Below are 11,809 nucleotides of genomic sequence, written 5' to 3' on the forward strand. Positions count from 1 at the left end.
GAGAGAGGGAGAGAAGGGCATGTATTTCCTTTTAAATTGGTATGCGAAAGAGAAATTTCAATTCTGGACAGTTCTCAAAACCAGAAAAGTCAGAATCACAGACAGCTGAGCTAATTAGTAAAACAGAAATAATTATACCATCCACCCTAAAATCCATCAAAACAAATTAACACAAAAATATTACTTTGAAATAAAATGAAGATGAGACATTGAGAATAAGTCACACCTCAAAAATTAATTATGCAACAAAATGAAAGAATTATCAAAAGCTTTATGATAATTAAGGCTACACAGTTTAAGTTAACTAATTGCATCCATTCAACACACAGAGTTGAATTAAGCAAGTCCAAATGTAAACAAAATAAATGGATGCGAGAAAAAATTCCCTTCTGGACAACTTATACCTGAGATGACACAGGTTCTTTCTTTACCGATAGTGGCACAGCTACAGTAGGTTCTTCTTTAATCTGATAACAGCTGAAAAATATTGTTAAATTAGTAAGAGGCCAAATAAAAAAGCACTAGAAGAACCCAGGCATGACATCGCATTCCTCTTACAAAGTCAGCAGATCAGAACTTCAAAATTTAATACGGTGTTATTTAACACAAAAAAAGAGACACGTAGACGAAAATAATCAACTTTTTTTAAAACTAAGAAGCTACAGGACTACTGAAGGAAAGTCTACCAATCATGAACCAAGATAATGGCCAAATATTGAAATCAAGGAAGTTCTGTTCGCATCAGCTATCTGCAACATTTTAAAGAGAGGCACTAAGCCCAAGCACTGCCACTCAGACCTAACATGAGATAAACTTGAAGCATGGCTGAAGAACCTTTAACATTTCCCAGTCCCAGCACACAGCCTAATAATTGCTCTACTGCTAATTCGATCACCACGGAAATGGTCAACCAACCGCTGTTGACAAGGCGCTCGATGTTTGTTTCTTTTGTGTCTTTGCCGGCAGACTGAACGCAAAGAAATCGACGCAACACCTACCTTCCGCATGATACGAATCGCCGCAGGGTGTCAACACGTGCACAGCTGGCACAGCTCAGGAAGCTTCGATTACTCCCAACCACTTAGAGAGCAGCTTTCAACCAGGCATGGTAGAACGAGAGGGCATAGCAGGAAGTGGACCAGAATCGAAGGGAAAGTCTCTCCAAATCCCAAGTCCACTCATCAAGGCAAAGTATGCACATTTCATACTTATGCCAAGACCAAGATGCCTTCAACAGAACAGAAGCTTGCTCAGTGGAATGGGGTAAAAATTCAAACAAACTGGTGCTTGAATCAACCAGGGAAATAACAGACATGATTTTTTTTTTATTTCACCCTAACCAACCTGTGTGGCAAGGATAGGAAGTGAAATAGTGTATAGTGTTGACTTGTAGTGGTAAAACGCAATACAGCTTGACTGAGCCAAGAACCTAGGAAACATTCTAATGAGCCAAGAGTCATAGTCATAACTTTCAAAATGGGTCATTGAGATCACACCAAATGTCAACAGAATCCCTCAGAAGCTTTCAAGGGGATACCCAAACAACTATATAGCAATTTGGCACTATCAAACTTTTATCATGGTGGTTTTATGACCTTGCTAGAAGGCTATGTTACTTATTTATACAAATACTGAACTTCAATATTACTTACATAAATGTTCCCCACAAAATTTAATGTATCAAGTATTGCTCTACAGTTGTGCACATCCAAATAAAACAGCTTAGATGAAAAAACAAAAACAAAGGTATGGTGGGGCATTGCACAGGACTGTAAAAGCAAATCCAGAGACTGATTAATTACGGTTCAGGAATACAAAGAGTACTGGGCTACTGAGACTTTTCAAAAGTATGTCTGGCACATATGAAGAAAGCTTTGGGGGTAAGTTGATTGCATCTTTAATGACCCACTCCTAATGGTTTGACACACACTTGGCTCAAATCCTAGGGTACGCACGCAACGGAAAAGATTCTAGACGACTTCCCGCTGGAGTTTCAAACGATGTGTTTTCAGGCATGATAGTAAGTATACTTAATTATGGTTTTCGCAAGAAGTATCCTGGAAGTTTTCCAGAAATCTACACGGGTATCAGGGCATTCATCAGTCAACATTACAAAAGAATTGTTTATTATACGGCTCTAACGAATTACAAGAAAAACAAGCTTTACATACAATGCGTGGAAGACAGCCTACGCAAAAACTAATGATGCTGGGATACAAAATGATTAGTGAGACGGATCGCAAAGAAAGCAAAGTTCATTTCTGCTAAGCAATGCACACGGATTGCTGAATGCAGTTTTGTTTACTAACCCTAAACTTTAATTGAAGGAAATTCTTTGTAGCCAAATTCTCTTGTCAAGTCAATAAAAAAATAATACATCATATGATTGAACTGTTGATAAACTTTACATAGGGGACAATCAATATTCATGCTAACGCAATTGTTTATAGACGCATTTATAAATCGCAGAGAGGGATTCGCAGTTCACCCAAGGTATGACATAGCTGCGCCAGTTTCTCCAATCGCAAGTTCACGAACTAAATGCAAATGTCTTCAATATAAATAAAGCATATCTAAGAAAACACCTTACATTCGAAATAAACAAAGAAAGATATCCTGGCACAAGATTCGCTGTCCACGGTGAGTGCCGATTCTCGATTCCCGATTCTCGCACCTACGCCTGCCAGGCAGACAATCTTGCCAGCCTTGCCAGCGTCGCACGCAATCATCGAGACGCTTAGTATCGTCGCGGCTGCATATCAGGGTAGCTACGGCATACAGACACAACGCAGAGTGTTAACGCAGTTAATATTTGGAGGACACCAAGAGAAGGCAAAGCCAGTTTGTGGAACACAATCAATCCGTCAGTTTTGATTGCAGAATCATCATTTATAGGAAAATAAATAAATGATCCAAGTAAAATATCTTCCTTTGTTCCACTGAACTGGACTTTGTGAAAGAACAGGAGAGAGAAATATTTCAGGATAGACTTGGGCAAAGTGTCCATGCCCCCCTCACCCCTTCCCCTCCCAAACTTGGTTTCACGAGCAGGCTTCTTTTGTTGGGATGACTTGACGGTTTGATAATGAATACACATGCAAAGACTACAACCTACAACCCAAACAAAGCCATAAGAGTTACCGCAAGAGCTTCGCAATATGGGGTGCCTGCATGAACGAAACAAAACCAAACTTGAACCCCAAGATTCGGTGGTGAAAAAAGACGATTTTTTCGCATCTCAAATCCTAGCGAGTAAACGCAAGCAATTAATTGAATGACTTTGATATCGCAGAAAATATGCACACGCAGCATTTTTCTAATCTCGCAATTGTAAGTACGCATAAAAACAAAAGAGGTGGATAAAGCCAAAAGTGGGATGTCTCCAAGAAGAATTTTAAAAGCGGTATGCCTCACGTCAGAAATCATCTCAAGGCAAGAAAAGAAGTGGTCCCAACAGCAGTAATATGCATTTCATTGATGTAAGATTTACCAGGGAGAAAAACAAGATTTACTGCTGGAGAATCACCTCCTTAGGAGACAGTCAAATTGAATGAGGCATGTACCACTTTTTCATCCATTTTGACCTTTCAAAGTTGGGTTTGGATACCCAATTTGACGCAGGGGAAGTTGAAGTCGCATATGTCATTCCCATCATTCTCCATACACGGAGTATGGATTCACCAAACAAGTAAGACCAACAAAAGAGAAAAAAAAGTAAAAGCATTCCATATAACCCTTGTTTAAAAGCAAAATTGCTACAGCAAATCAAAAGCAAAGCAAAAACACATGCAGACTGATATAAGAAAAGGAAGTAATAAGGATTACTCAGTAAATTATACTGTACTTTCTAAAAATTGACATGCATAAGGTATCTTCAAGTTGACCTTTACCATTGGAAATCTAGAGCCAGGGATGTCCATGTGGTCACATGGCGTTTTCCTCAAGGGAACAGGTCTTGATTGTTAACTGAAAAATTCCAAATGTGTAAGACTACTTCACAGCAAACTTCATGCAGCTCACATTTATAATATGAATTGTAACTACTACTGACAACGTAACCAGATTAATTTAAAAATTTGGTAAGACAAATTAAGTTAATAAAAAACTACAAATATAATTTGGTTTAAAGTCAAAATAAAGAAGCCACATTTTAAGACAGCATGTTCGATACTTTTAATTAAGTGTAAAGAAGGTCACTATTACAAGCAAGTTCAGCAGCAATGCAAGTATTGGACTCAATTAGACCTGGTGGATTAAAATGGGGCACGCTGAGTTAACATTTTAACTAACCATGTTAAGGTTCCAGCAACAATTATTTATTTAGAAATGGCAATTAAGTAATAAAAATTTAGCATGTGTAGACAGAATGTGACAAACTGTTCTAAAGTATTAGTGCATGGAAAAGGAAAGCTGTACAGGAAAAACTACTTTTGAAATAGGAAAAGGTAGACATGCAATAAAAATTTGAGTTTATGGAGCAAACTTCAAAACAACCTCTAAGTTCCCACGAATAGTCAAAACGTTGTAAGCTCATGGACTAAGAAAAGAATAAATTTCTGATACTGCAAGTTGACATGCAATATAAGAACCATTTCCATGCTCTGCAAACCCATAGCCAGAAGCTTATTATGCTACACTTTGGACCATTCAACATGAGAACACCACATCCAATGCATACCAACTGCACTTTCAGCAATTGGTCAACACTGTGCTGGACAGGCCATGCAAAGGCTTTGTAGATGCTGCTCACCCTGTGCTGTAGGCAGGCTGGGGAGGTGGGGTTCTGCGGCTAAACATATCTGAAGCTCCAGCCATTCGGGCGGCGCCATAGTCACGTCTGTCAAAGTTTTGAGCAGCCATGGCTGTGCGATCATAGGCATCACGAGCAGCTGGCATTTCACGAGGCACCATGTCTCGTCGCTCATAAGGCTGTCTCATGTCAGCATAAGCACTGCGGTCAGCTTCTCTATATGCTCCAGCACCATACATGTCACTGAAATAGATCAACTTGACATAAAATGCATGGCAACAGCAGGACTATAGATGTTATTTAGCTTAGAGAACTTGACTGATTTGAAAATACAAGGTTGAAACTTAAATTATAAGAAACAACAGAAATATTGAAGTAGTTACCTGTTTGGCAGAGGAACTGCACGTGCAGCATAGTCACCATATCCTCTGTCATAGTTGTCCATGCGAGCCATACCCATTCCATAGGCAGCATCGCCTCGGTCTCTTCGGTCCATGTAGTCAGCACCTGACCGGTCCATGTATGCAGCATCCCTGCGGTCATCATAGTAACCATTCCTCATGGCACCCATGGGGGCTCCTGCTGGGGGTACGGGGCCTGGTCCAGCAGGCACTGGTCCCGGTCCAGCAGGTCCAGGCCCAACAGGCCTTCGGTCAAAGTCAGGACGACCATAGGGCTCAGGACGGCCGTAGGCATCAGGGCGGCCATAACCATCAGGGCGACTGTAAGGTCCTGCCCTATCATAAGGACCAGCACGGCCCATTCCATATCCCATGCCACCACGCATGGGACCAAAGCCTCCACGTCCTCCTCGGCCTCCAAAACCCCCTCGCCTTGGACCAGGTCCACCGGGTCCGTCTCGGCCGCCTCTCTTGCCTGTAGATGCCTATTGACATGAACCACAGAAAACATAATAATAACGTAGGCCTTAACAAATATTCTGGCTAGAACTACTGTAAAGATAAATGTTACCTCAACACTAATGAGTGAGCCCATAAAGTTACAGTTGTGCAGGTTTTCAATTGCACGAGTTGCCTGTTCCTCTGTCTTCATGTGGACAAATCCATATCTGTTTAGAATGTCACATTCCGTCACAGTGCCGTACTGCTCAAACAACCGACGCAAGTCTGGGGCCTGGGCATTCTCGGGAAGGCGACCCACAAAGATTTTGGTCTTTGGAGGATTTGTTGAAGTCTTGATATCTAAGAGGAAACAAAAATAGTGCATTACTAATTTTAAGCAAGAAAATTTTAAAGGGATGTGTTGTGAGAGTTTATTGAGGGGAACATTGACAGGCACATAACCTATTTAGCAAAAGTTTTGATATGAAATTCTATCTAATCAAGTGTGTCTCAAAAATAAACTCCAGGTGAGAAGATAAAAATTTGAAGGCTGTAATCAAGGATGAAGAATAGAATGGCTATCGAAATGTGAATGTCCGGTGCAGCCCAAGGCGCAAGGCTATAAGTGACATCAGGACAGAGGTGCAGCTCTCATTTGGCCTTGTTGAACAAAGTTGGTAGACAAACATGCAGATGCCAAAGTAAATAAAATAAACAATAATAAGCGGACAATTGTTAACTCCTTGATCTTTCCTGATATAAACTAGGCTAGGTGGCTAGGGGTATGACGCCGGCTGAGTCGGCTTCGGTTTCTTCGATGTTTTACAGTAAAAACGCAAGAATAGGACAATCTAATAGCTAGACGAGATTTACATCAACAAGGAGGCCAAGGAAACGCCAGAATGGTTCAGTTTACATACCAGCCATGATGTATTTATCAGCGACTCGGTTTTCAAAGTCTTGTCTTCGTTGATTAAATCGACCCTTGAAATGGCGTCGCTTTGCTCGCTCGGATCCAAAACGAACCAACCAAGTTCTCAAGACGGCCGTCTGGCTGGCAGCGCTCACGGCGAGGGCAAAGGGAAGGGGAGAGGGGGCAGGGGAAAACACCTGACTACGCGAGTCAAACGTGGTCAAACGCGCAACTGCGCAACCTCGCGTGCTTTGCATACACTTACGTGCGTTATAACTTTACTTCGTTCTCAGTTAAATTGTGAATTTCAGCGGTCTTAAGTCAGGGTCTGTACCGATTTTTATGCGATGTCCCTTTCCCATCCATGGTGCCCGGGCACATTTGGAATAAAGACAATGGCATCATCCCCCCTCATTTGTTGAATGCGTTGACGTCGGGTTTAAATTTAAAGGAAAACATCTCTGGAAATTCCAGGGGACCCAATAGTCATGTTTATGATGCACGTTTCTCAGGAACGAGGTTGCCCGGACCAACTACAGCCCTAGGACCAACCAAGGCGTAGAGTCTTCCTGGCCGCCTGTAAGGTAGACAACCCATTCGACGCGGGTAGGTAGGCAACTCATTCGACGCCGGAAGGTAGGCAACCCATTCGACGCGGGGAGGCAGGCAACCCATACAACGCCGAGAGGTAGGCAACCCATACGACGCTGACGCTGACTGTGCTGCCGCGCGCGCCGTGCTCTCGAAGATCCTCGCCGAGTAGAAGCCGAGGCGCAGGCTCCCACCGCGGCTCTCTTGGAGTTCGGGGCGCGTAGCTGGTACCGCTGCAGATTTGCAGGGCGAGACGTCGAGGACGTCGGAGGAGTACAGGTCTGCTGGCGCTGCCGAGTCGAAGCGATTAATTTGGGCTTGAGCTCGCGACTCGGCCAGTCAGTCGGCCAGGGCTGGCCGCGGCTGGCTCGGCTGGCCAGGGACGCGTCGCCGGACTAATGACTAACGATGTCTACGTCGTGTTCGCCACACCGCCACACGTTCCCTGGGCCCTGGGCGGGGACGCGACCAATGGGGACAGCGACATGACGGAGTGACGGATGTTCATGTCACTGCCCAGGCAGTGCCCAGGCAGTGTCCGGGCCGCCGAGGCTGTGCCGTGCGTTATGCCCTGCCGGCTCTGCCCGTCGAGGCCTCGGTGGACACGGTAACCACGGCCACCCCACAGGGAGGCCCATGTGATACATGTACAGGCATTGGCTTCAATTAACATTGTGAACCCAGTCCACAGGACATCGATCACTTTGCCTCGCACACTCGAATCTAATGCACTCGAAACGAAGCCCCCCGCCCACCCGTCGCCTGTCTCGCCGCATCCACCGCAAAGCAGGGCGGCGGCGCCACCTTGCCGCCACCTTGGAGCACCTTGGCGACGTCGCGACGCGTGACCACGACGTGACCGCGGGACGCGTGACGCGGCGTGACCGCAAAGCGGGCCGACCACAGACACGCGCTGTCCCTGTCTGTCCTGTGCGGCGAAGCGACGGGGTGACAAGGCGACGGCGCGACAGCCACGCGGTCACGCCAATCTCGCCTCGCCGAAATTAGCCGTCACTTTTTTCCACAAAAATAAAGACCATCCACAGCTTTTCAGCGACGGCGATGGGCCTTGGGGTTCCAGGTTCGTGGTTCGAGGAGCTGCGCCTCGGCGGGAAGGGAGGAAGAAGGGCGCGGAGTGGAGTGGCTTGCGGGGCGGAGCGGGCCGGAGCGGGGCGCAGAAGCAAGGTGACTCGCGGAGCACACTGTGTGCGCGTGCGCCTGCCCGCGGTCAGCTTCGGTGCACCGTGCCACCCCACCATCAATTTGCAACACACAGGCGGCGTCCCTGCCAGGAAGGGTTCGATTCGATCGCCTGGAAAACGGATTTCAAACTCGCTCTCATCACTTTGTCTCTCTTGCACCAGGCCAGTTCGCAATTAGCCTGCTGGGGCTGGGGCGGTCAGCGCGGTCGATGTGACAAGGAGACGGCCGGGGCCGGGTCATGGGGTGGTTGACGGGCCGGGCTGGGCCGGGCTGCGGGGCTTGAGCATTCTTTGTGGTCGGGGAGGCGTCAACGCGTCGCTGCAAGAAAGGACGCCGACGGTGATGACGGCGGCACGCCACGGCTCCGTGTGCGGCTCGCCAGACCGCCAGACCGCGACGGCGGCGGCGACGACGCGTGTGCGTGGGGCTGTACCATGGGCTGTACCATGGGCTGTACTTACGCACGAGGCGGGCAGCCCAAGCAGTCGGAGCCAGGGCCGACAAGCCCGGGCAAACCTGAGCTCGAACGAACAACAAATCACTGGCTGCGTTCCGTTCGCTCGAAAACACCTACTACTGCTGCTGGGACGGAGATGACTCGTTCGCTGGTTCGCAGCCACCTGAATGCCACCTGTGAGGTTGGCAACCCTTACAAATGACCTCCCCGCTCTCCGCGCGGACTGCATGCTCCTGCAGGGCCCCGCAGGCCCAGCCTGCTGCAGCAAAACCTTTTCGCGGAAAGCGGCTCGGCTCAGGACTAATCAAAAAGAAATAAAGCACGCCAACACTCGGTCGTTTCCGGTGGCTTCCAAGTTCTGCGTACGGGCACCCGTCGAAAATGGGAAAATGTCTCCCGAGAATTTCGTTATTGCCAGTACCCTGGCGGTACCCTGGTACCCGTCATCTCTCTGATGGTGCCCCCTCCCCCTTTCCGTGGACCACACGTGGCATCGGGGACCTCACGCCTCTGAGCCCCCCTCCCCCTCCGACTCTCCGGTCTTTGTTTGTCGGTGTGTTTGCCGTGGCTACCGGAATTCGTCGGAGAGGCTCTGAGAGGCGAGGGCTTCGGGGTGGGGTATCTCGGTACCTCGGGGTGGAGGGGCCTTACTATCTTTTTTCGTCGAGGGTTGGGGCGTGGAGTCATCGAGTCATCGCGTCGTGGCGGCGCGGCGGCTGCGGCCCTCCATCCCGACAGGTAGCGTCGTCTCGGTTGGAGCGTTGGAGCCGTTGGAGCAGCAGCCAGGACCGTGGAAGGACCGTGGCAGGACGGCGGGCAGAGCAGCGCAGTGCCCCTCACTCACAAGTTCTCGTTACTCACTTCCGCCCTGAAAAAAGACATCCCCGCCGGTGCTTCTCGGACGGAGGGCCGTCGAGCGCGTCCCTCCTGCCGGCCAGCGGCCCCGCACCACCCGCACCCTGCACTGCGGGACGGGCGAGGGGCGCGGGGCGCAGGACTCACTGAGCCTCCGAGTGGACACCGGTGGACACGGACACCGAAGACGGGCGCGGAATTTCAGGCAGAGTCGGGGCACGCCGGCGACGCGAGATGCCCCGCATGGCACGACACGGCATGGCGCGGGTGCTTTCGGCTTTCGGCCCTGAAGGCCCTGGTGGTTGTGAGCCGCCGCCGGGCAACCGCCGGGCAGACGAGACGCGCCGCCGCAGCAATGTTAATTGGCGCGCGTGCCATCCACGCATGCGCAGGGCAGCACGCACGCAGGACATCCTCCCGGCCGCCAAGACTGCATGCCATGCGCCATGCGCCGACATGGAGACATGGGGACGCCGGGCCGCTTCCTTGTTGTGGGTCTCAAAGGCAGCCGCTTCGTGCCGACACGCGGAGCTGGCCGGCCGGCGGGGTGCGCGTCGTCGTCGTGGTTGCCTTGCACTGCAGGGCGTGGGTGGGCGTCACGGCAGCCCCGCGATCGCTGCCCCGAATCAATGAGACCAGGTCGGGCGGTGGCTCATCGACAATGGTCTTTGCGAGCGATGGAGGCGACGCGAGCGATGCACTCGGTTTGGGAGGTCGGAGGCCCAGTGCAGCGCAGCAGCGCCCGATGCCACCCAGAGATTAGTGGCGTCGAAGCCAGGCGAAGCGCCGAGCGGCGAGGCGCGCGTCTCGAGACAAAGGGTTAGAGGGAAGGGAGGGGGGCTGGAGGCGAGGCGCCACCCAGTGGGAAGGAAGGCACGCCGGCGGTTGACAACGAGGGGCCCAGCGCGCCCAGCGGCAGCCGGCTCATTCCTCGCTCCTTCTCTCTCGCACCCCTACGGGGACACTGTCTTCTGGGCTGGCGACGCCGGTCCTCGCCGGTCCAGGCATGCACCACGGCTGCAGGCTGCAGTGCAATAAGTACTGTAGAGTGCACTGGTAGGCTGGGTGAGCTGTCTTCGTTGGCCGCACGGCTGGAGACGAAAGAGTGAGAGAGAGACAGAAGGGTAATAGCGACTTCCAAAGCCCGGTTGCGGGTGGACGGCGGAGACCGCTCGCTCGGCCTCTCCGGCTGCAGCAGAAGGTGGCAGCGGAAGGCAGCAGGCAGGGGAAGGCCCGCGCACTGATTACGTATTGGAAGCGCAGCAACGTGATCTCATTTGCGTCTCTGTCTGTCTCTCTCTCTCTCTCTGGATACCCGCCCGCACCGTCCCGCACCTTCCGAGCCAAGTCACCGCGCCGCCTGGATTTATTGAGTGTGGTCAATTCCAGTAGCCGGCGGTCCGGGCGCGGGGGGAGGGGGGGGGAGTGGGGAGGGGGCTCCATCACGCGGCTGCGGCTAGGTGTTGGGTCGTATAATGAGTTAGTCGAGGTGTCCGTGGTCCCCGCCGTCCCCGCCGTCCCGTCCCCGCATCCTGTCCAGGCCCCTTCGGGTCCCTCTCATCTCCCAGCTCGAGGGGCCGCGACGTGTTGCGTCCCGGCGGCGCGGCGTAGACAAAGGGGGTACCGACACGTACACGGTAGCCCGACTACCCCGCCGCGCTTTTATCCCCTTCAATCTCAGTGGCCACTCGAATCAGACACGCTGCGGCACGGCCTGGGCAGGGCACGGCCCTGGAGAGCGCCGAGCACGCCGTCGAGGCCGCCGCGCCGGGTAGGCAACAGGCAACGTGGCGGCGGCGTGGCGGCTCGCGAAAGGAACAGCAAAGTGGCGAAGGGCAGGGTGAAGGGGAGGGTGGAGGGGAGGGGGCAGTTGGCCGCTTGATGGACCTCTTCCCCTGCAAGCCGCCCAACTCGGCCTGCCCTTAGAGGGCCCTCAGGGCCAGGCCGGGGCTACATATCCTTGCAGCGTGCTAACGTTCTTTAATTTCACTTTCTATCGAGCACTTCCTCGAGCAGCGGCCACAGGCAGCGGCCGGCCTCCAGCCTCCCTTTGATGTAGCCGCCGGACCGCCCCACCCTTTGCCGCTGCGCCGCCTGCACCGCCGCTCCGCCGCCCTCTCGGTACATTACCTTCATTACACCATATGGCGCTGGATTAGCCGAATTAATTAAATTGCTCGGAGTGACATGTCGCCCGC

General features: G+C 51.0%; 1 protein-coding gene across 4 annotated transcripts; it reads right to left on the bottom strand.

Moving 5' to 3' along the window:
* Positions 1-2: 2 nt before the first annotated feature.
* LOC117651374 (RNA-binding protein 4.1-like) lies at positions 3-6,667 on the bottom strand. 4 transcript variants are annotated; one of them, XR_004588099.1, is made up of 6 exons: positions 6,513-6,667; positions 5,723-5,952; positions 5,134-5,636; positions 4,751-4,993; positions 3,891-3,966; positions 3-477 (listed from the first exon to the last, which is right to left on the bottom strand). XR_004588099.1 is itself a non-coding variant. In XM_034395368.1 (5 exons), exons 1-5 carry the CDS (start codon positions 6,517-6,519, stop codon positions 399-401), a joined length of 1,062 nt encoding a protein of 353 aa, XP_034251259.1. In that variant the 5' UTR covers positions 6,520-6,667; the 3' UTR covers positions 3-398. The 4 variants fall into 4 exon arrangements, 2 of the variants coding, with proteins under 2 accessions (XP_034251259.1, XP_034251260.1); XR_004588098.1 differs by lacking the exon at positions 3-477 and adding an exon at positions 2,110-2,768; XM_034395368.1 differs by lacking the exon at positions 3,891-3,966.
* Between the last annotated feature and the right edge of the window lie 5,142 nt (positions 6,668-11,809).

Source organism: Thrips palmi, unplaced genomic scaffold (assembly GCF_012932325.1).
Source record: "Thrips palmi isolate BJ-2018 unplaced genomic scaffold, TpBJ-2018v1 HiC_scaffold_5, whole genome shotgun sequence".
Taxonomy (NCBI): Eukaryota; Metazoa; Arthropoda; class Insecta; order Thysanoptera; family Thripidae; genus Thrips; species Thrips palmi.

Coding starts and splice junctions, on each gene's coding strand:
- LOC117651374 (XM_034395368.1), bottom strand. Junction 4,994..5,133: donor GCAGTTCCTCTGCCAAACAG/GTAACTACTTCA, acceptor GATCTATTTCAG/TGACATGTATGGTGCTGGAG. Junction 478..4,750: donor CAGCCTGCCTACAGCACAGG/GTGAGCAGCATC, acceptor AATATTTTTCAG/CTGTTATCAGATTAAAGAAG.